The sequence below is a fragment of the Phyllostomus discolor genome, chromosome 14 (genome assembly GCF_004126475.2).
Source record: "Phyllostomus discolor isolate MPI-MPIP mPhyDis1 chromosome 14, mPhyDis1.pri.v3, whole genome shotgun sequence".
NCBI lineage: Eukaryota > Metazoa > Chordata > Mammalia > Chiroptera > Phyllostomidae > Phyllostomus > Phyllostomus discolor.
In genome coordinates, this window is record NC_040916.2 from 43,768,281 (window position 1) to 43,792,620 (window position 24,340).

General features: G+C 44.1%; 1 protein-coding gene across 13 annotated transcripts in view; it reads left to right on the plus strand.

Annotated features, from left to right (window-relative positions):
- LOC114489047 (phosphodiesterase 4D interacting protein) overlaps window positions 1–24,340 on the plus strand; it is a 205,775-nt gene that overhangs the window by 88,099 nt on the left and 93,336 nt on the right. For 12 of the 13 annotated variants that reach the window (XM_028503060.2, XM_036015708.1, XM_036015709.1 and 9 more), the window contains 4 exons: window positions 16,218–16,294; window positions 18,857–18,980; window positions 19,157–19,332; window positions 22,300–22,417. In XM_028503060.2, the coding sequence (XP_028358861.2) occupies window positions 16,218–16,294; window positions 18,857–18,980; window positions 19,157–19,332; window positions 22,300–22,417 (495 nt within the window). Of the gene's footprint in view, window positions 1–16,217; window positions 16,295–18,856; window positions 18,981–19,156; window positions 19,337–22,299; window positions 22,418–24,340 lie in introns of those variants that run through there. The other variant, XM_028503064.2, reaches the window with a different exon arrangement.

Here is a 24,340-nt window from a genome sequence, read left to right on the forward strand (position 1 = left end):
CGCCGCTCTGTGCCACGCTGGTGGGGCACGTTGACCTGGGGGAGTGTGTTCTGTGATTCTGAACGGCCTCTCTGAATACTCACCCTAGCTTAGGTAGTTGCCCGCCTCCCTTCCTCCAGTCTGTCAGCTCATCTGATGCCTCCTCAGTGCGGGAGGTGCCTGCAGAGCTGAGGCAGCTTTAACACCGCCAGCCAGTGTCAGGAAAATCTAGTGCTGTTACCAGGTAGCTGGGGTTATAATTAGCCCAGTTGCTAGGGGAAAACTGAGATTCTGTAAGCAGGGACTGTCAGAAACAGCTTTTCCCTGCTTGATGAATTGAGTCCTTTGCAGGAACAAAGTGGAGAGGGATGGAGTGTTTTTAATGTGTTTTTAGAGAATTGAGTTTTTGCTGGGGATAAGCTAAAAGCAGAAAATAGGTTTGTGCTGGGGCTAATCAGCATCTTCTGTGTGGTAGGAGGAGTGGGCAAAAATCTGCTTCGATACATATTTGCATAGCTGGAAAGAGATTTACTTTAAATAAGAACTTAGAATTACAGTTTAGAGCTAAAGAGGATCATGAAGATGATATAATCCTTTCACGTTTTAAGAAAGCCTTTTATTTTAAAATAATTTTAGACTTAACAGAAAAGTTGCAAAAATAATAGAGAGTTCTTATATACCATCCCTTCAGCTTCCCCTAATGAATAAGCCATTTATTTCAAAGATAAGGAAATTGAAGTCTGAACAGTAAAGTAACTTGCTACAGGTCATATAGCAAATTAATGGTCAGGTCGGGACTAGAACCCCGGCACTTGCGGTGACTTCCTTGGTCTTCAGCAAAGTTTTAGGGGATTTATATGCTTGCTAAAAATTTAGACTTTCTTTTCCTCCATACAGCTGGGTCTAAAATAGCATATTCACAGCAGGAGCCAGAGTAATTATAGATAAATGATTCTGTACCCCGTGCCTGCTGCCAAAAGAAAACATTTAGTTGTTTAGTTCCTCAGCTTATATATGCCTTCCCTAGGAGTTTCATCTGTGTTTCCAAAGCCACTGGGAACATTTTTTTGAACTTCTGCTTCCTGTTCTGGCCTTTGCCATCTCCTCTAAGCAAGTTCAAATTCACAAACTTCACAGCAAAATGAGGCGCTGTTATACACGTTGAAGGCACCAAGTGGAGGCTGGTGCAAACTGGTAAGGAGTCCATCCTGCCATGTTGAATGGCAGCTAGACTGCCCACACACCGAAAGACTTGGTACATGCTGTTCCGTGCAGAGCTGAGTAATAGTCCAGGTGGCCTTTTGCCAGGCAACTTTGGAACAGACTTTGGGCCACACTGGGCAGTTACCATCCCTGTTATTTAGCAACTTGGCTTGAAGAGATTGTGAGTAAATAAAAGGCACTGGCTGCCTTGTAGTGCCAACTTTTCATCCCCCAACCTCACCCAAGGCCTGCTGTCATGAAGGTCAGGCTCTGTATGTCTAAGTACTCAGGGCCTCAGGAAGCCCACACGGAGGCTTGAGGAAGAAGCCTGCTCCGAGGCCCCTGGGTAAGTGCAAGGAGGCTGCTGGCAGGAAGGCCATGACCTGGAGCTGCAAAAGGGGAGTCTCGGCCCTGGCTGAGGGCCAGAAATAAGCAAGTCCTTCCAGGTCACTTGTCCTTGGTAGGTTCCCAGGCTTCCTCTGAGGGTCACAGTAGCTGCCCCTCTCAGATGCGCTGTTCAACCGCCCCACCCAGATTCTGCCTAGTCAAACTGAGTCTATGCTTATGCCAAATGTAAACCTGGCACAAGTCAGTTAGTTGGTGACTCGAGGTGTCATCACTCTGCTCCAAGGTCAGGAACTCCTGAGTCCAGAGCTGGACCCCAGGGTCTTCCTGGCACAACCATCAGATGGAGGTAGGGGCCTCTGGAGCTCAGATGAGCAGACCCTTACAGATGGGGAGCACTCTATTCGAAGTATCTCTCTCTCCGATCCTGTCTAGGCTGTGGGACTGGGGAGCAGCCCAGCTTGCTGCCAAACCTTTTGCAGCCTCGGAGCACTCGGAGCACTCGGAGCACTCAGAGTGAGAGTAGTGGTGACTGGCCCCTGCCGGCCTCTGAAAGCTGGCACTGAGAGCAGCGGGGGGCCCTCACCTGTGGAAAGCTTGGTTGTAGAGGGGCCACACGGCAGACTTGCCTGAGTTGCTATAGGTAGATGGTGGTGATGTCGATTATGACTGGAACCCCACCCCAGCCTATCGCCACCTCAACTGGCCCTCAGCTGCTATCTTCTGAATTCCTCTCTCTCCTCTTCTCTCTCCTTTGCCCTTCTTCTTCAAGGGGTGTTGGGGTACGTCACCAGTGCCTCAGAGTCAGTGGAGGATGGAGGAAAATAAATGGTCCGGAGGAAAACAGGTCTTGACCCACCTTCTGGTGCCAGTATTTTCCCCACTTGTAGGCTCTTCCTGGCCTTCTTTGTCCCTCATCTTCTCTCCCTTTCCCCAGTTTCACACGTAAATGCTAAATGCTTCTCATTTAAATCCTCTGGAGAAGGAAATCCATTCAGTGTTACTGCGGGCCAGGCTCTGTGCTTTGTATTTTATACACATTTAATCTCGGCCACAGAGCAGCCCTATGAAGTCGGAGTCTTGTCCTCATTTTCCACGGGGCCAGGTTTGCCGTCAGTAGCCTCGGGGAGTGTACCTGGTATCCCAGCAGCTACGTGGCCTGATTCTGTAGTTAATAATCAAGGCCCTGGCTCATTCTTTAGAATTAAAAGTCCCTCTTTCAAATGCAAATGATGTTTTTTAGTAACTAACTCTGCATTGTGTCAAGGCCTGACTGCAGAGAAAGGAAAGAGCTCTAGTGAACTGATACCTATTTTCATAGTGACAGGAAGGGGTAGCATTATCTCACTGATGTGTCTTCAGTGAAGGTGGCATTGACCTCATTTTTACTTGTGAACTGAGTGCAGATCGCCATGTGGCATGTATTACAAACCGTGGCTATCCTTGTCCCCATACACTGCCCTGAGTCTAGTGTCAAACTCTAGAAATACAGAGGAAGTTGGGGACTACTCAAACCAAAATAAAAATTAGAAAATGGGGTTTATGAGAAAAGGGTGGTGGAATTGGGATTTTTAATTTGGGGAAAGACAAACTCAGAGGTGATCTAATAGTAGCTTTTAGAGACTTGGAGTCTCAGTATGTAGCACATGGTGACTAGCTATACCCTGTCTCTGATGAGAATGAGAATAAATTGACTCTGGTTTAAACATAAGCATTAGGACTCATTCATTTAAAAATACTTTTGAGCACCTACTATGTTTCAGGTGCTGTTGGAAGTGTTTGGAGTAGATATCAATAAATGAAACAGATAAACATTGCTAGCCTCATGGAATTTATATTCTAGCTTGAGAAGACAATGAACAATAGATATGAAGAATATTGGAAAGTGTAAGTCCTCTTGGGAATAAAAAGAAGAACATAGAGCAGGGTGGAGGGGGTCAGAAGTGTAAGAGTGGAGGGCAGGTTGTAGTATTAAAGAGTGGTCAGGGAAGGCCACATTTAGGAAGTGATTTTAAAAACACACGTGCATGTTTATTATTTCACAGTTTGTGTGGGCCAGCATTCCAGGCCCAGCTTAGCTCAGTTCCCTGCTTAGGGTGTCACTGGGCTCCAGTGAAGGTATTGGCCGGGCTGAGTTCTCATCTGGAGACATGACTGGGGAAGAAGCTGCCTCTGAGCTCACTTGGGTTGTTGACAAAATTTATTTCCATGTGGGGGTAGGGCTAAGGGTCCCAACTTCTTGCTGGATCTTGGCCAGAGGCTGTCCACAGTTCCTCGAAGCCACCTGCTGTTCCTTGCCTGTGGGAAGCCCACAAGGCAACTTACATCAAGTCAGCAAGGAGAGGCTCTAGAGCACGTCTGCTAGCAAGACAGTCTTAAAACTTAACATAGTCACAGGAGTGACATTTCCTACCTGTGTTACATGTATTGGGTAGAAGCAAATGATACATGCTGCCCATACTCGGGGGGAGGGGATTATCAAAGGCATGAACTCCAGGAGGCAGATATTGTGGGAGTCACGTTAGAATCTGTCCACCACGCAGTCATCCCACTTGTTTTTGTAGAGATGGGATGGAAAGGGAAGTACATAACCATGGGATTAACTAATAGAGGAAGACTTCTTCCTAGGAAATCCATTAATCTGCTTTCTGCCTATGGCTTAGTTTTACTTATTCTAAAATGTCATATAAATGGAATTATATAGTAAAGATTCTAGTGTCTGGTTTCTTTTACTTAGCATAATGATTTTGAGGTTCATTCATGGTGTGTCTATAGTTCCTTCCTTTTTATTGCTGAGTAGTATTCCATCATATGAATAAAATGCAGTTTATCCATGCACCTGCTGATGAACTTATGGGTTGTGTCCAGTGCTTGGCATTATGAATACGGCATTATGAATAAAACTGCTCATGTACAAGTCTTTGTTTTATTTTTTGTGGGTAAATACCCTGTAGTGATTGTTAGGTCAAATAATAAGCATATATTTCAGCTTATAAGATACTGCCAAACTATTTTCCAAAGTGGCTGTGTTTTTAAAACAATACCGTAAAGGAAATGAGGAAGTTAGCCTAATAGATAAGGAGGAGAAGAACATTCCAGGAAAGCCGTGGAGTCTGAAGCAGCAGGAGAAGGTGCAAGAAGGTGCTAGAGGTAATGGAGCTGGTACAGATAGGCCCTTATGGATAATTTTAGAGACTTTGGCTTTCACTCATATTGACAAGGGAAGCCATTGAAAGGTTTTGAACAAAGTGATAACCCAGCAAAAGACAGTCCTATCTGACTTTTGAAAAGATCACTATGAACTGTCAGTTGGCAGAGGGGAGGGGAGTTGGGGGACTGGGTAAAAAAGGTGAAGGGATTTAGAGGTACGAATTGGTGGTTACAGAATAGCCACAGGGATGTAAATTATAGCATAGGGAATGCAGGCAGTAGTATCAAATAACGATGCATGGGGCCAGGTGGGTACTTAAAATACCTGGAGACCACTCTGTAAAGTACATGATTGTCTAACCGCTGTGCTGTACATATGAAATTAATGCAGAACAATATTTTGTGTAAGTTGTAATTGAAAAAATAAGAAAAAATTTTTAAAGAGCACTGTGGGTACAGTATTGAGAATAGGCCCTAGAAGGGCAAGGGCTGAAGCCAGAAGGGCTAATAGGACGCTACTGCCGTAATCCACACAGGAGGTGACGGTGATCGGACTGAGGTCAGAGCAATCGATGTGGGGCGAAGTGGGGAAGGAAGCACCAGCAGGACTTGCGGATGGACGGATGCAGAATGCGAGAGAAAGAAAGGCATCAAGGCAGACTCCAGGGTCAAAACCTAAGCAACTGGGAGGATGGAGTTGCCGTAGTTAAAACTGGGAAGGCTGTAGGTAGAGCACATTCGAGGGTGGAGTGGGATTTCAATTTTGGGCAATTTGTGCTTGAGATATTGGTTGGACATTTCTAGTGGCAAAATCAACTAAGCAGTTGAACACATATGTCTGAAGTTCTGGGTAGTGGGTTGGGCTGGAGACATAAATTTGGGAGTTATCGGCCTGTAAATGGTATTTAAAGCCATGAGAATGCTCCAAGATCACCAGGGAGTTAGAACTACCAAAGGGGAAGAGAAAAGGACAAAGACCTAAACCTGGGTCACTCAAACATTAATCATTTGGGGAAAGGAGGAAGAATCAGCAAAGGAGATAGAAAAGCTGCAACTGATAAAGAAAACTAGTAAGAGTCTGGAGTCATGGAAACCAGATAAAGAAAGTATGTGCTGCTGATAGCCCAAGTAATATGATGACTAAGAATTGACCTTTAGATCGAACAATATGAGTGTCACTAGTGATCTTGATCAGAGTAGTTTTGCTGGACTGGTGGAGGCGAGGCCTGATTGCAGCAGGTGTAACGAAAAATGAGAGAAGAATTGGAGTTAATGAGTTGACAGATTATGTTGAGGAGTTTTGTTGGAAAGGAGAGCAAAGAAATTTGACAGTAAGTGGTAAAGGATTTATGGAGATTTTTTTAAAGGTAGATGAATGATAGCGTGTTTGTACACCAATAGAATTTTCCAGTAGAAAGTGGAAGACTGGTGGAGGAGAGGAGGGGGGACTTGTTGGATGTCACTTTTGAGAGGTAGAGAGAATGAGACCTAACGCATAAGTGGAATGTCTGGCTTTAGATGGGAGCACGGATAGTTGATCTACCGTCACAAGTGGAGAGACGGAGGATGTGAGCTCAGGTGCTGGTGGATGGACAGAGTGGTCAGAGTTTTCTTCCAGCTGTTTCTGTATTCCCAGTGAGGTAGAAAACAAGCTTTATTCTCCCACTGTGTATTTTCAAACATGTTCCTAGAGTGAGTCGCTCTCCCTCATGTGTGCTGATTCCTGCTGACATGTGCTTGTTCACACCTGGAATACCCGTATCCTTTTTCTCTGCTTGTCCAGACCTTGCTCAGGTTTCAGAGTCCAGCTCACATTCTACCTGCTCAGGTGGGCCTTTCCTCATCACGCTGCCCGAAATCATCTTTCATCCTGTGCTCTTCCCACACTTACGGTTCAGGTACATTGTTCAGCAAGTGTTCTCCCTGGCTGGCAGCCATCTTTCCGTGGATACATTTCTTGTCCCTCCTTTTAGTTATAAACACTTTAAGGGATGGATTCATCTCAAACTTCCTCTATAACCTCCTACATAATCTTGAACATTGTTGAACCTATAATAGGAACTCAGAAAGTTTGTGTTGATTGATTGCAAACACCCTTGAAGTTGCAAGTGAGGCTCCTCTGTATGGAAAAGGACGAGGAGACCACTGTTTCATCCTGTGCCATCTCCTCCACTGGAGAGGCCTGGCCGCTGTGCTCTGGGGCACTCCAGGTGAGCCCTCAGCCCTCCCTGGAACCGCGCAGTCTCTCTAAGAGAAGGGTGGGCAGAAGCAGAAAGCAAACACATGGAGACGAGAAACAGGTAAGAAGAAGAAATGCTTGACAGCGAGAGTTGTTTGAGTGGGCTGTGTTTTATTTTGAGCAACATTCATTCATTTGATAAAGACATAATCATCTATGTATGAGCACTGTTCGAGCAACAGTGGGGACACAGTGGTAAGAAAATACGGGGGGGTCCCTGTCCTCCCGACACCGAGTTCAGGGTCTGAACACAGTTCGAGCAGTACTGTGATCTGACTCCTGATCAGCCTCGTGCGTGTTATTAATCCTCTCGTTTTGCTTCACTTACAATGAGCTGGAGTCGTGTCTGCTTTGTTGGTTGTGGAATGCCATAATCCCTTGAAACACCTAAAAATTCCTCTGTGCCACAGGATTAAGTGCAAGGCAGGGCCGAGCATGTTTCTGTGCAGTGTACTTAAAGCTGGTCCACCTTTGTCCTGACATCTTACGGGGCGGTGCTGTCCAACGGAAATCTGCCGTGAGCCACAGATGAAATTTAAAACTTTCTGGTGGCCATAGAAAAAGGAAAGTACAAACACATATGTGAAATGGATGTTCATAATACATTTAAAATATTACTTCAACATGAAACGGTTATTTAAAAATTGAGAATTTATATTCTTTTGTTGTGTTTAGCCTTAGCTAACCCAGTGCATACTAAGTCTTTGAAGACCTTACAGTATATCTCAGTTTGGACTGGTCTCCTCTCAAGGGTTTGATAGCTGCTTGGGGCTCGTGGCTGCCATCCTGGGTGTCAGGGCTGTGGACCCTACAGTGTAAGTGCTGCCCCTGGTCCCAAACACAAGCACAACCTCAGACGAATTGCCTGATTGCAGGCCCTGGCTGCGGGTCACAGCTAGGCTTTCCAGGGAGGAGTGACTCCGGCTCCATTGTGGGGTGTGAGCTTCAACGTGAGAAAAACTGCCCTGGATTGTGCAGGACGCTGATCAGTGGCTTTATCCTTTTTGAAAAATCAAAGCAAGGGAGCTGAGGATCCATCTGATGTGGACCATATCAGATGACATGGATAATGTAAAAATATTAGTAGGACTTGGGTTTCCTGTGCACCAGTTTATCAGTAGAAAAATTAATGTAGCTTTTATACGTTTTAACTCCATAGCAAAGTTCTACTTCATTCCCCTCTCCATGCCTGCTATTCAGAGAGAAGCCAGCAAAGCACAGGGCCGTTCCCCAGGCTCCACTTCCCGAATATCTAAGGGAAACAAGTCATGCTGAGCATCCTTTTAGCCCCTTGAGTGGGCTTGGGCTCCTGTCCCCACACGAGGTGCCCTGGGGATTTCAGGGGCTCCAGCCTCACCCCAGCTTTCACAGGAGGCCTGCACTTTGCTAAATTAAGCCCAGCCAGGCCTATTTGTGGACCCAGAGGCTCCAGCCAAGTGAGCGAGATTCGTCCAGCTGAGGAATGTTCTGGGAGGGGGAGAGAAGCGCTGAGATCATGGGTATTTATGTGTATGATTTCTCACTTGCCAGCTCACTTGCGCCAGATCAACAGAGGCTTCTGGGACTCAACCAAGATTTTAGCAGAGTGACCCCAGGGAATGAATAGCTGGAGACGCACCGAGAACAGTTTGATCTGGGGAACAGCGTGCACACCAAGGCGGTGTGTGTAGGGGACCTCTGAGCTCAGCATCTAACTAAGACAAGCCCAAGACACCTCATATTTTCTCCATGTTTTGTAATACACTTGATTTTTAGAGCAGTTCAGGCTCACAGCAAAACTGAGCTGAAGGTACAGAGATTTCCAATACACCTCCTGCCCCCACACATGCTGCCTCCACACCATCGAAATTCAAAGTCATCTCATTTCAATCTGTCTCTTCTTGGGTTCCTAAGTTTAGTGTTGACCGGAAATAGCTCTCTCTCCTTCTCGCCACTCACACATCTTCCCACCTCTGGGGAAACTAACATTTATTAAACACCTACTCTATGTCAGATACTTTCACTATATCTTCTCCTTTAATTTTCACAATATTCCTGAAGGGTAGTTATTAGCACCTGAAGGAACTGAACCTGAGGTTAAGTGATTTACCTCTAGATACAGAGGTTAAATACATGGAACTATGTGAACTAAGTGAAACTGAAAAAGTGTTATATCTGCACTTTCCTGTGATTCAACCTGATAAGAATGTGGGAGAGCTAGTATTTTAGTTCTAAAGTCTACGTTCTTTGCATTGTGCCATATGTTGCTCTAAGTACCAGATTCTTTCTTTCAGCCCCCCGGCAGTGCTGCAGTCTCAGATTTACATCTCTCGCCCCCTGAAAGACTAGAAGTAGGGAGCTCTCTGGGAGGAAGGGTCTGGGAGGCTAAAGCTGGAATTACAGGACGGACCTGTATTGATTTGTGTGTCTGCTGCTGTTTGCCGCCGCCACCTGTGTGCGTTTCCATACACTCTCTGACTCTGGGCCCCTTCTGTTCATCCCACTCCACTGTAATCACCTGCTTAATTCACCCCATAGGCTGCGAATTCCCTGAGGACTGCCAGTATGTCTGCCTTGCCCTATCTAGTACCTACTAGGGTACTTTGCACATCTCAAGGGCGTATTTCATGTATATTTGATCAAAAAAGAAGTAAACAAATGCTACCATCTCACAAGTCACTCTGTCTTCTATCTAATGAGTCCTCTCTCTCCCTCTCTCCCCCTCCCCCTCCCTCTCTCTCTGTCTCGTCTGTCCACACACCTGACCTCCTTAGAAGTTCTCGGCCTCAGCGTTGACTCGGATGTGACTGTCTGTGTTTGTCTGCTCAGGCTGGGAAGAGAATGGTGTTGTGTTCAGGCCCCCACTGAGGACTGACAGGGGTTGGGCCCGAAGGAGTGACCCAAACAGAGGAGCTTTGCCATTTGGATGTGGATCCTTGTATTATGTATTGTAGGAGTATAAGCTGAAAATTTCCACTTGGTGTTTTTCCGTCTCTTTGACAACTGGACATTAAAGCAGGTTCTGGCAGGAAAGTGCCCTGGCCTTGAAGAGTCTTCTGGTTACAGAGGCTGTGGACACTGCCCTGCTGTCTTTTCCCTGGCATGAAGGATGCTTGTCACATGTTGGGACACCCTCTGTGTCTAATTTGGGGCTTAACTGCAATAGTAGAAGACAGTGAACCTGGAGCCTGTAGAAAGGCAGGAGTTACACCTCTGACTAAAGTCTTGACCGTATGGTCTAAGGACTGTTAAACAACGCAGTTCAACTGAGGAAATCTGAAGACCGCATTGGTTTCATTAAGCAGTTCGTGAATTGGGCGGCATCCCATCTAGCAGCTCGAAGGATGGTCCCAGGGGTTGTGCAAAATGGCAAGATTTTACAGGAAAAAGGGCAGGGAAAGGGAGCTAACAGCAAAAGGAAAGGACTATTTTAGATCATTGACATCTTCTTTTGGGGGTCAGAGAGGGGACAGAGAGGGTTCTTACTGGGCAGATTGCCTCTTTTTTATATGGGGGATGGAGAGGGCCCATGTGACAGATGACCTCATTGGTGTTGAGCAGAAAATTCCAGACTGGTTGACTAAGATTATGTTTCTGGGAGTGTTTGAAATGGCATTTAGGTCAGGTATTAAATCTAGGTAGCACAAGTGATGCCATTTTGGATCTGTGCTTTTCTCTTTAATAATACTTAATTTTTTTTTTCCATTTGAATACCTTCTGGCTTAAGTGTCTCACATCTACCTGGAAGATAAGCAGTGAGGGTGGTATCATTCTTATGGGCAAGAGGGAGAGGTTCTGCTTTGATTTAATTGACTATATTAAAACAAAAAGCGCCATGGCTGGCGTAGCTCAGTGGATTGGGCGCGGACTGCAGACCAAAGCATCGCAGGTTCGATTCCCAGTCAGGGCACATACCTGGGTTGCAGGCCATGGCCCCCAGCAACCACACATTGATGTTTCGCTCTCTCTCTCTCTCTTTCTCCCTCCCTTCCCTCTCTAAGAATAAATAAATAAATAAATAAATAAATAAATAAATAAATAAAATATTTAAAAACAAAACAAAACAAAAAGCATTGAGACTCACACAGTTAGTTGATGACAGAGCCAAATACTTAAACCCACTTGGTTCAATTTTTTGTTTTAAAACTGAGTGAATGGAAAGAAGTTTCATTTGCACAAGAACGCGCTTGGAAGCAACTAAAATGTGTTTTTAGGGACTGTGCAGGGCCAGCCCCCTGCCCCTTGGCCAGGACAGTAGAATCCTTGTGAAAATACTCCATGCTTTACCCTGATTTGTAGAGCTGTGGCTTAGCCTCCCTGGTGTCAGAGAGGCTTGGAAAAGAAATTCCTTCTGCATACAAAAATATTTATGAAGTGTACTTTTCTGAGAAGATACACAACTCTAAATAGAAGAGATTTCAAAATAAAACCAACTACTAAGTGTTATTTTTCACTTTGGGTGAATAATCAGGAATGATATGAGAGGCTGCTGGCAAGGTTTGGAGACTCTTCTTCCTGCGGAACTATTTCTTTTTGAATGCCTTCAGTTTATAGAATTGATTCAGAGTGGGATTTGGCCACATCTGTTTTTGTCCCAAATAAAGACCCTTGTATGGGTGGTCTGTTCCTCTTTGACTTGTTTCCTGAGGTGCAGTGCCCGTTCCTTCCCTCACTGACCCTGATCCACATGTTAATACACTGAGAGCTCCCTTGAGGTCAAGTTGAAAGGCAAAAGCTACGACCAGAACATCTGGCTAGTTCTACCATTTCTCTGTCCCTAGGGAGTCTGTAATTTAAAAGGGTAAATAAGACATGTGGAAATACAAAGTGTTATATGGTGTGTCAATATGGAAGTATAAGAAGGATGATACTATGAAAAATCGGAGGCATGAGGAAGGACTTTTCATGGGGTGATTTAGAGTAAGGCTTCATCAGGGATGTACATTTAATGATGAAGGTGGAGGGAAAACAGGGATAATGGCACAGATAAAGCACGGGGCCTGTGTGGGAGATCCAGTTAGACTGGTGGGGTACGATGGGAAATAAGGCTGGGTAGTTTGATTGAGGTTAAATTTTAAATAGACTATTAATCAGACTTAGTTGTATTAAATTCTATTGCTGTGCAGTTAAAAGCCTTTAAAAGATTTTTTTTTCTTTGACTAAGGGGATTAAACTAATCAGAGCTAAATGGGGAGAAACTGAGGTTGGGAGGCCATTTATGAGACTATTTCCAGGGGTGTCAAACTCATTTTCACAGGGTGGGGGAGGGGCACATCAGCCTCGAGATTGCCTTCAAAGGGCCGAATGTAACTTTAGGGCTGTACAAATGTAAGTAAGTACTCCTCTACTAGGAGCAAGGAGCTCGGTGCTGCCGCCAGGTGAAACAAGATGCCTGGCAGGATAAAACAAGATGGAGGGCTGTATTCAGCCCTCGGGCCATGTGTTTGCCACCTGTGATTTATTCTGATTCCACTGAAAAGGAAGGGGTGTCTTACAGGGTGGTAACCGCAGGGTCTGGAGTGGGGTTTGGGGGTGTTGTGGCAGGGAGGGCAGGATTTCAAAGAGGGATGGAGCAAAAAGGAGAAAGGACTCATGGACATGGACATCTGTGTGGGGATTGCTGGGGGGAGGGGAGTGTAAGGGGACCAAATGGTAATGGGAAAAAGTACAATAAAGGTTAAACCCCCTCCCCCCAAAAGAAATATGCAGTGCTAATCTCTGTTAGAGAAGCTTTAATTATCACTGAATTTTAACTATTCTAACTTCCTAGGGCTTTTGAAAACATTTTTTATAACAATTTGAGATAAAATTCACATGTCATTGTAACTCACCCATTTAGAGTCTACAGTTCAAAACTGTACACGTCGGCATTTTTAGTACATTCACAGAGTTGTGCAAATATCACCACAATTGATTTTAGAACATTTTCCTCATCCCTCCAAAAAGAAACCCCAACTTCATTAACCATCACTCCTCAATTCCCCTATCCTTCTTCAGCCCGGAATCACCACCAAGTCTATTTTATTTCTCTGTGGCTTTACCCCTTTTGGACATTTCATATTAGTGGAATCACATGCAATGTGGTATTTTTGTGCCTGACTTCACTCAGCCTAGTGTGTTCAAGATTTACCCATGTTGTATATGTTGTTTCTTTTAATGGCCAAATAATAATTCTGTTGTACGGCTATACTACATTTGGCTTATCCATTCATCAGCCAGTGGGTGAAATTTTAAAAAGTTATTTTAGAACTTTGCAGTATCAAATATTTATGCTTAAAATAAGGGAGCTCCTCAATGGCACTTGTACATTTTGGATTCTATATCAATTTCTATCTCGATACCATGTTTCCTTATCTACAATGCCTTCCACCCTCCTCTTTCTTACTCACCCATTAAGCCTTCCTTTGGGAACAAACCCGGGGATCGAACCCGCAACTTAGCTATGTGCCCTAACTGGGAACAAACCCGCAACCATTTGGTGTACGGGATGATGCTCCAACCAGCTGAGCCACCCAGCCAGAGCACCATTTCTCTTGTTTTTACAGAGTATATATATATATTTTTAGGTTTCACTGTGACATGGCTTCTATTGGGGCATAAATTTTTAAAATCTTATTATTTTTAAAAGAGCGAGCTGCATTTTGGATTCTATGAGCAGTAGATCAATTAATAGAGTTAAAATTGAAGACTTGAAAAGGAACCAGATAAGGTCACTGCTGGCTGCTTTTAAACCACATCTATGTGGGACTTTTCAGCGAGCACCAGGGTGGGGATCAGTTCAGCAGGATCTTGGGTTTCACGTGGACTGTTGTTCAGGCTCTGGTCCAGCGGTGTTTGCTGAAACAAAAAAAGCTGGAGTCTGTTTATACTCTGGAAACACCAAGGGGAGTCTAATTAAACACTGTTTAACTAGGCAGTGGTTTTTCTGTAGAAAGAAGTTATAGGTGGGTTAGACCTTATCCTTTTAAATTGGTATGTACTTGCATTTCCGTGTGGTAAGATTTTGTAGCACCTATGAAATTACTTTGATCCATGAGAATCATGGATTGGAATCATGGATCTTGTGGAGGTGAAGCTATTTTAGCAGTTTTGTGTGAGACTCATAAATGTCATTGTTTGATTGAATAGTCGTCATACTAAAGCCTGGAGAAGTAATTCATCTTTTATCTTTCCTATTTTTTTTCTTTCTCTCCTTTTCATTTCTCTTTTCTACTTATCTCAGCAGGATAAAGTGAACATGAAAAGTGTTCAGCTTGTGTGTGTGTTTGTATGTAGGGGCCTGGGATAGCCCACTTTTGGTGTAATGTTTTTTTTTTCCTTTCTATGAAATAATACTAGTTTAATATGTGGTTAGGGTGGAGAACGTTAGCTATCCTAGTCAGACAGGGAAATTGTTGTTTTTATAATTCATAATAGTTAATAGTTTTTGAATGCTTGTTGTATGGCAGGCACTATGCAACGTGCTTTTTGTGTGTTATAATACCCTTGTAATCTCTTGCATGACCCCCACTTGATAGATGAGGAAGGTGAGGCTTTTAGGAGGGTGGCTGACCTGCCAAGCCCTCTCTTCTCACCTCCAGGGCCTGTGCTCTTGGCCGCTACACTTCCTGCCTCCACAGCTTTCAAGAGGACACTTCATGTACCGCATTCCCTGATTTTGTAACTTACTCTGTTCCACTAAATCAGGGAAAAGTTGTTTCCTGGCCTGATCTCTGGCTGAAATGCTGGACTCAGTTATTGCTTTTATCTTAGAGAGGAGCCCTTCTGGGTTTCAATTTCCTTATTTCTTAAAGTGAGGCACCTGGAACAGATAAATGCTAAGGTCTTCAAATTTGTGAATCTTTCACCAAATTAATTCAGTTATTCACTTTATTGTCTTATCTAGGATTTAGGACAGGCAGAGAACACAGAATTTACATCCTCTATTGTTCCTCCCTTTAGAGGTAAATGTTTTTCCTGGTGGGGCCGAGGAGGTGCCAGACAGCCTGGGGACGAAGGGGAGGTGAATGAAGCTGGTTGAGCAGCCAGAGCTCTAGGCGTGTTGTGTACATTGTCTCATTTAATCTGCACAGAGTCCCCTATGGGATGGACATCATTGATTTATTTTAAAAAGAAAGCAACCACACTGTACCCATGAGAAAACGGAGGCTCATATGATGAAGCCCATAACATAGTATTAATAAAATTCAAGGGACTGACTCATCTCTGTGCATTCAGCTGTAAGCCTGAATAAATTAAATCCCTGAACTAACAGGCTTCTCCTTGGGTTACCCCACAAACCTGCTTCTCTTTCTGTCTCTTAGTTTAGTTAATAGTACGCATTGCCACCCACTTGCTGGAAACTTCAACAGTGGCTTTGCTCCTCCCTCTGGTCTCATCGGAGTCTCACAGATCAGCGAGCCCTGCGGCTCCTACCTCTGAAAGGTCTTCTTTCTCCCTGTGCTTCGTTGGCCTCACATAGTCCCCATCCGCATTCTGGTCAGTTGCCTCTTGACTCATCCCTCTCCTTCACGTCCACCCTAAATTCCTTCCTCCTTCCTCAACGCAGACCTGAGCACGGCGGTATTTTGCCTGCAGCTCCCTAGTGAGTTCCTGTTCTCTACTGATTCAGTCTTCTTCGCAAGCCTCTCGTGAACTAGCTGTAATCTGTTTTCTGGACTGATTTCCCACCCCTCACCACACACCAGGCCACTTCCCCTGCCCTGGACTCTGTGTGTACAGCCACTCACCAAGTCTTTGTTCATACTTCACTTGGGACGTTTGTATTTTCTCTTTCTGTGGCTACTTCACCTCAATAAAAATCAATTGTTCTCTTCATTGATCTGCCATCAGAATCTCCTCTCACCTTAAACAAATGCAATCTATGAAAGCCCAATTTTATGATAAAGACAGTGTATTGTTTTTAAAAATGTTCACAATATAACTTCTTTAAAGAATTCACTCCCTAGGTGTATTTAAAATATAGTCCTATATACAGCACTTTGGTTTTCAGGAATAGACCTATGTTGATAAGAAAAAAAAATATTTTAACATATACTCTGTCCTCCGATACTCGAGAGAGCAAACAGGCTCGGCGGTGCTCACCGCCAGCGGCAGCGATGGACGAACAGATTAGGAGAATGGGCAAGCAGCTCCGGGGAAACCCTGAAGCTGCAATTTGCTCATCATTGGCTGGGTTACTGACTCCGCTTCTGTGTCCAGGGCCACAAGAAGGGCTGACCGGAGATGACGAGTTGTGGACTGAGGCAAGGACAAGCAGGAACCTGGTTCCAGGGTAGAGGGTCTGTGGCAATAGGCCAATTTTTGCCTTTGTGCTTTTCAGAACATCGAGCTGAAGGTTGAAGTGGAGAGCCTGAAGCGAGAACTGCAGGACAAGAAACAGCATTTGGATAAAACTTGGTAAGCTGAAGTTTACAGCAGTTGAATTCTGGTCCCTTCAAGAGTCCGGCCACTAATCTGAGAACAATAGATTTGGAACCAAATTCCTTACCCTGAATTCTGGCCTTTGGATGCCGTGTCCAATTGAGGGACTGAAATAATGTGCTTGCTTTCCCTTGGACTCTCTGTCTGTTACTAAGCCTGACAGACCTTGCCATAGGTTGGTAAATTCACCATGCCTAAGCTTGTAAATTCTGTTCAGTAATCTACCAGTAACACCAAGGGCTGGCACAGTTTGTGGAAAATGGGCACACTCATATACCGCTGGTGAGAGTGTGAATTGTAGCAAAATTTTTGGGATGTGGCACTACCTCTCAAAGTAAAAATTAAGCATTTCCTTTGCTCAAATAAATCTTAGAGAGAATCTATTCCTATGAATAAAAGCATGAGGATGAAAGGATAGATGTATAAGGATGATTGCAGAATCATTCTTTGTAATGGCAAAAACCTAGATTCAACTATGCTTCAATAGAGCAATGGTAAAAGGCATTTTGATATAACCATGCTGTGGAATAATATGCATTCGTTAAAAAGAATGAGTTAGCTTTATATTACTATCCTGGTCAGAAGTCGCTGACAGACTAGGTAAGGGGAAGAAGTGCCGAGTGACGTTTATAGTGTCAGCCCTTCGGGGGAAAGACGAGCAGCCCTCTCTGTGTGTGCACGGGTTTCCTGATTACCCATAGAAAAAACCGGAAGGCAATATAACACACTCTTGAACATCGCTTACATCAGGAGAGTGAGATCGACATCTGTAATGGGGAAAAGACTTGATTTTTTTCTTTATACGCTTTTGTGTTGTTAAAGTGGTTAGTTTCATAGTTCGTACTTTTTATAATTTAAAAAGTGAGTTTTAAATGATAAGTATTGTTAAAATTGTCATTAAAGATAATTTCCAGATTGTATCGTGAGGATCAGTATACAGTCAAGAGTATCTGATCTGATACTCTTTCTCGTGCTACGAAATCTCTTGATACTGTGGATGACAAGCCTAGCAAGCTCAGAATACTCAAAACCAGACCCAATAATATACGATATACTGGCATTATTAAACACTTACTAAAGCATTAAACAAGCTGGTAGATTTTAGGAAAACTTATATAAAATATTTTATAAAATAAGAGTTGAGCAATAGATTTTGAGATTTGTTTAATGCTTTAAGAAATTTCTATATCATTTCAGCTTTTAATGAGGTGGAGCTGTTATATTTTTAGAAATGAGAAAACTAAGGTACAGAGTGTTGAAATCTCCTCAGATGAGTGGCAGAACCCACATCTGGCACCAATTCAAGGTTCTTCTGACTTTACGACAGCTGTAGCCTGTCGGGTCAGGATTCCTGGCTAACTGAGCACGCAGAAAATGTGTGACTTCAGTTCTCACGATATGATGGTTAGCTTTGGTCTATTACATTTATCAAGGAAGATGGAGTCAAAATAAAAGTTGATGATTCCAGAGGTCTACCTGTTTAGGAGTCTTTCTGTTTGGGGTTATTCTCATGACTTGTGTCCCTTATACAACCAAGACCCTTCTATCCCCAGAAGGCTGTATAATGACATGGGTGCTCAAGATAAACATAGCCTCTGGGATGGCACTGAGCTGTGTCCACCACCAACCAAGGAATCCTGTAATTTTCAGGGAAGCTCCAGTTGGTTTCCATGAACATGACCTTCTGGCTCAAATATTAAAGTACCGTGGGGCTGGGGTAGAGTAGCTGTGATTTATCAAGAACCTATGAAAGTTCAATATTGTTCTCTGCCCTGTGGACAAAAAGATGGCTCGTGGTTCTCAACAAATGGCTTAAAACAGGAATAAAAGCAAACCGGAATCAAGATCACTGAGCACCTGATACTGCCCCCAATCTCTAATCCTCAGATATCCAAGGGCAGCTGTTACTAGAGCTAAAAATAAGCTGGTGACACCTGACCCGCTTCATGCTAGCGCCTGGACATTTCATTCCCGAGGACATCAGAGGAGCGAAGCTGGGCCAGAACCCTGAGCTTCCATAGATTAAATGTCTGCTCTCTGCACGGGACCATGGGAAAACGGGATGGAACTCTGGACAGGTAGCCTGGGTTCAGGACAGATATTTATGGGTTTCTGGCTTTCTGTGGCTGTCCAAATGGAAATTCTGACCCAGCAACCTACATGGAAGGAACACTTTAAATAAAAATAGCAAGAAAGGCAGGGAACTAGCAATGCGCTCTGGGAGGACAGTCTGAGTGGAAGAGTCCAGGAACAGATGATAGTGAACATGGATGTTGGGTTCTGAACTGTGTGATAACCGCCTACCTTCCAGATGAAAGATGGCCCTCATGAAGCTGTAGTAATAATGGAGCTGCTAGGGAGTCTGACTGACAGGCAACAAAAATATGGAGTTCCTAAAAGATTACCTGAAAAGGCTAGAAAGAGCAGTTCCACGAATAATTGCAGGGGGGAAAATATGTCATTTTCCTCCTCATCACTGGGAAACAATGCTCACGGGTTCACTTGCTAAATTACATGACTGGCTGTGACTGGTTTTAGTGCTGATGTGGAGAACCTCAGCAGCCAGAATGAAGCAGAGCTCCGGCGCCAGTTTGAGGAGAGACAGCAGGAGACGCAGCATGTGTACGAGCTCCTGGAGAATAAGATCCAGCTTCTGCAGGAGGTGAGCAGGGGCTCCAAAGGGCCAGGCCCCTCTTTCCTCTCTCGCTACTGCTCTGCCCCCTGCATGCACCTTTCCCTCCTTGCTTTGCTTCCCACACGTGTCAAGTGTCCCCGTGTTTTAGGGCTCCTAACCTAGGTGAGGACTTTGCAGCCTCTTAGCCTTTGTTCTTTTTGCAGGAATCCAGGCTAGCAAAGAATGAAGCTGCAAGGATGGCAGCTCTGGTGGAAGCAGAGAAGGAGTGTAACCTGGAGCTCTCGGAGAAACTGAAGGGAGTCACCAAGGACAGGGACGATGTACCAGGAGACCGTGTCAGGCCCGACCAGTACACTGAGGCCCTGGCCCAGAGGGACAAGTAGGTGCCTTTGGTTCTCTATTTGTCGCTTGTCTGCTTGTCTTCTGCCTCTTCTCGAGGCTATGAGTGCATATAGCAGCTGTACTGTTCCCTTTCAAGGACGTACAGTGTCCATTTCTAAGACTCGATGGCTCCTACAACCAAAGCTTTTCTTTTTAGGATTGAGTTTTCAATGGTATTTATAAATGGGTGTTGGCAATCAGAAGCCTGAAGTAGTTATAAATAGAACAATGGTCAAATGGTGTGAGGCAAGAGCATGGATTCACTTATTCTACAAATGTTTATTGAGCACCTGCTACATTCCAGGCACTGGGCTAAGCACTAAGGTTACAGAGATGAAAGACCCAGTTCTCTCATCAAGAAACGTTACATGATCAGAGTAAGTTTTCCTATAGACGTAACATGGGATGCTCCGGGGACATGCAGGATTGTCATCTGTTCCAGACTAAAAGATTCTTAGAGGAGCTGAAACCTGAGCTGAGTTTTGAAGAAGGAAGAGAAGTTAGAAGAAAGCATAGGAAGTGGATGGGGAAAAGAAATGTTTGGTGCAGATAGTAAAACTGTGGAGGGGAGACACTGTGAAGGGCATATTTCAAGACTTGCAAATAGTTCTACATGACCAGAGCAGAGGGTCTGGGGAAGACTAGGCAGATGCAAGCTGTGCTGACAGTAGGGGTCTGACTGTGTCAGCTTTGTATGCCACACTAAGGGACTTGAATTTGTTCCTAAAGGTAGTTGGACAGTTGGTAAGGCCATCATTGTCTGGATTACTGTAGCAACTTCTAGCTGTTCTCCTCACTTCCAGTCCTGGCCCTCTCCAGTCTATCCCAGTCTAACAATTCAGAGCAGTTTTGAAGCTGGGAATTCAATTTATCACATTGACAAATAATTTAGCCTCTTAGAGGCATGGTATGATGGTGTTATAAAAGCCTTAAGTGGTTTTAGCTGAATAGGTTTTAAAAAATGCGATATACACCCCGTGACCTACGTGATCTGACACCAGATCTGACCATGCCATTTAAAAACCTCTCCAGCATCTTCAGGAGAAAAGATCCATTCTCCTTAGTGTGGCCATCAAAGTCTCTTTATGATCCAACCCCCGACTTCTCCCAGAATCACCGCCCACCGTGAGACCCCTTCACATTTCACTGATGGGGACTAAGTTTTGTTGAGCTCTTACAGTACAGTTGAGCCGAGTACTTTACATTTTTGTTTAATCCTCCTAACAGCCCCCAGGAGATAGGGATTATTATGCTTTATAAACAAAGAGGTTGGCATTTAGAGAGCTACATAGCGTGGTTTCAGGCCCAGCTGGGATCAAGGACTGAAGCCACCCGGCCCATGTGACGCAGCCGTGCCACGTCAGGCTTCCAGAACTTTGCTCGCGCTCTTCCTTCTGTGGGCAGCACCTGCCTTTTTCCCTCCTGGAGAACTATTCGTTCTTAAAAACTCACTAAGGCATCAGTTGTTACTTCCAGGAAGGCTTTCGTGTCGGTAGAATTCAGTCTGCATTGTTGCTTTGTTTTATGTACACATCCTTTACTTCTCAGTGTGGTGCTGCATTTTCTTTCAGATCTTCCCTGCTAGATTCCCGGAGACTCCGTCTCATCTCTGCATCTCAGTAAACACTTGTTAAACTAAAAGAAAAAAGGAAGAAAAGAAAGAAAGCATTCCTACCTGACAAGTAAATGGAGGGGGTTCAGTCAGATGGCCGTGAACAGCTTTATAAAGTAGGAGACACAGATTGTCTGCAGAGACGGAGGGTCAAAGCAATGAGTGAGGTTTGAGGCTTGAGAAAAGTAGAGGTGTTCCAGCACAGATACATGGGATTTGATAAGGAGGCCACATTCATCATCAGAATTAGCATTACGGCTTGCATTTGCATAATGTTCTGAAGTTCTAACCTTGTTAGCCCCAAATCTTAGCTGATCCTCATGCCCTAAGTGAATTTATAATTTGACTTTCTGGTCCCCTCACCTTTCTGCCAAACTGTTTTCCTCCCAAGGTGCTATCACTGTCTTACACTTGCACAGGCGTAATCACCTCACTTGGAACCATTTCACCTGGCGCAGCACGTTTTCCAAGGAAAGGGGTCTCTAGTACTCTGAGACTTACAAACAGAGAAACCGCAAGATGTGCCTTGCGCATTGTAGATGAATGATGGTTGACTTGAACCTGTCGTTTGTATATTTCAGCACAGCATACAGTCTTTTCCCTTAACGTCCAGCCTCTTCTCCAGCCATTGCCTTCCCCCTCCCTGTGACTCTTCCCCAAATAGACCTTGTATCTAATGCCTTCATTCCTCTGGTCAAGCTCTTCCCTGAGTCTGGAAAATAATCCAATCTTCAAAATCGCTTCTCCTGAGCTTTCTCTAGACTCTTTCTGGTCGAATGAATCACTTTTTAAAAAAAAAAATCTCTGTTCCTGTAGCTCCATGGCAGTGCCCAGTGTACCACATGGTATACAGCTCTGGTATGGTAGCACTGACTACATTCTATTCCAGTTATCTGTTTCTATTCCTGTTTCTCCCCACTCCCCAAACTCTTGGCACATACCCTAAAAGAATTTAAGTTTGTGTAGAGCATAGTTCGTATTTTTCCAACTTTATATTCTCAGTACTTGGTAGAGTGCACTGAGTCTACATAATCAATACCTAACAATTGTTTCTTGAGTGAAACAGCAATAACAACCCCAAAATACACAATTTCTGGGCCCTCATTTCTAGAGTTAAACATACCTATGGTATATGGATCCGTGGGCCGGCTTCAAGGGACCCATGAAACTGGTGGTGCTGTAAGCAAAAGCCACTTGTGTAAATATTTGGGGGCTAGAGCAGAGCATACATGGCGTTACATGACCCCAAAAGCTAAAAACCCACCGTATTGAACCGTGCTCTGTCTGGAGTGGGCTGAAGGTAATAGTAGTATTGTGACCATAATTGTTGCTCTGTCTTTTTCTTTGATCCAGACAAATTGAGGAACTGAGCCAGAGCCTGGCTGCCCAGGAGAAACTCGTGGAACAGCTCTCTCGAGAGAAACAACAACTGCTGCATCTGTTGGAGGAGCCAGCGAGCATGGAAGTGCAGGTGAGTCCTGCGCTTTTCACATCTAAGTGTACCAGCTCTCTGTCGCTGCGTGACACATGACTACATACCTACTGGTTTAAAACCATATATGTTTATTACCCTGAAGTTTCTGTAGGTCAGAAGTCCAGGAATGGGTTAGCTGGCTTCTCTGCTCAGGGTCTCACGAGTCTGAAATCAAGGTTTCAGCTGGGCTGCTTTCTCTCCTGGAGGCTCACTTAAGAAAGGATTCACTGCTAAGTTGTTGGAAGAATTTATTTCTGTGTGGCTGTAGACGTTATGGCGGGTTGCTTCTTCACAGCCAGCAGTGGAGACGGGGTGGGAGGAGAGAGAGAGAGGCACTGTTGTTTTTCTCAGTTCTAGACACTCTTTTAAGGGGCTCACTTGAGTAAGTCAGGGGACCAGTATGCTGTCCCTTTTGGTTAACTTAAAGTCAACTGAGTAGGGGCCTTAATTATATCGGTAACATCCCTTCCCTTTTTCCATGTAACATAGCACAACTATGTAGTGATATCCCATTACCTTTTCCTTATTCTATTGATTAGAAGGAAGTTAAAGGTCCTGCCCATACCCAGGGGAGGGGATTATACAAAGGTGTGGTGACCCAGGTGTGGGAATCACGGGGGCCATTAGAATTTTTCCTACTACACTGAGTGATTTCTAACCCTATATAATGTGTAATGTGGTTTCAATATTGAAGAGAGAACCCTCACTATGGTGAAAATAATTGCACTGGTCTATATTATTGCCCTTGGAAGTTACCTCAGAGGGAACTCCCACCCTCCACTGTACTTTTAATTTACTAAAAAGATACATTCTAAAGGAACCCTAGAATATATCTGTGTGCAAACAATATAAACAGTTATCAGATATTCTTAAGACACAAAATAAAGCAAAATATACGTGGTTTAATTTATTGGTTCACCTATACAGATATTGGACTCAGGATAAAAAAGCAGTGATGACAATTGGTTTAAAGCAGGTTTCAAGACCTTTCTGTGTCATGACACAAATAACAGACGGTACCGTCTGCACGGTGTGGTGGTGAGTGGAGGGAGCATCTCGCTTGGAGGAGGCCAGTCTGGGTGCTTAGGCCGCAGTGAGGGCAGAAGAAGTCACTGTCTAGGCCACACCTGTAAACCTCTTGGACTGTGGCTCCATTTTGGTTGGAAAGCCCTGATTCACACACTCAGAAAATGGTGTGTATGCATATACTTGGACAGATATGAATAAAAATTAAAAGTTCATGGGCTTTTTGCAAGATATATATTGAAATATATGGAAATTTTCTGATGGGACTCTTGAAAGAATTCCATAACACTTTTTATGTTTGTTTCTTTGATTTTTTTTTTTTTAAATTGACTTTTTTTTTAAGATTTTATTTATTTATTTTTAGGGAGGGAAGGGAGGGGGGGAGAGAGAGAGAGAGAGAGAGAAACAGAAACATCAATGTGCGGTTGCTGGGGGTTATGGCCTGCAACCCAGGAATGTACCCTGGCTGGGAATCGAACCTGGGACACTTTGGTTCCCAGCCCATGCTCAATCCACTGAGCTACGCCAGCCAGGGCTTGTTTCTTTGATTTTTATAAATTTTTTAAATTTAGTTTTAGAGAGATGAAGGGGGGAGAGAGAGAGATTGAGATTGATTTGTTGTTCCACTTATTGATGCATTCATTGGTTGATTCTTGTATGTGCCCTGACTGGGGATCAAACCTGCAACCTTGGTGCATTGGAATGATGCTCTAACCAACTGAGCTACCTGGCCAGGGCCCTCCATAACACTTTTTTAATTAGAAAAAACTTGAGGTAATTAGGAGAATTGTATTTCTATCTTGATTCTTTTTTTACTAACTGTATGACTATGAGTACCTTACTTTCTCAGCTTCCATATGTGTAAAATTAAGCCAAATAATCTCTAAAGTCTCC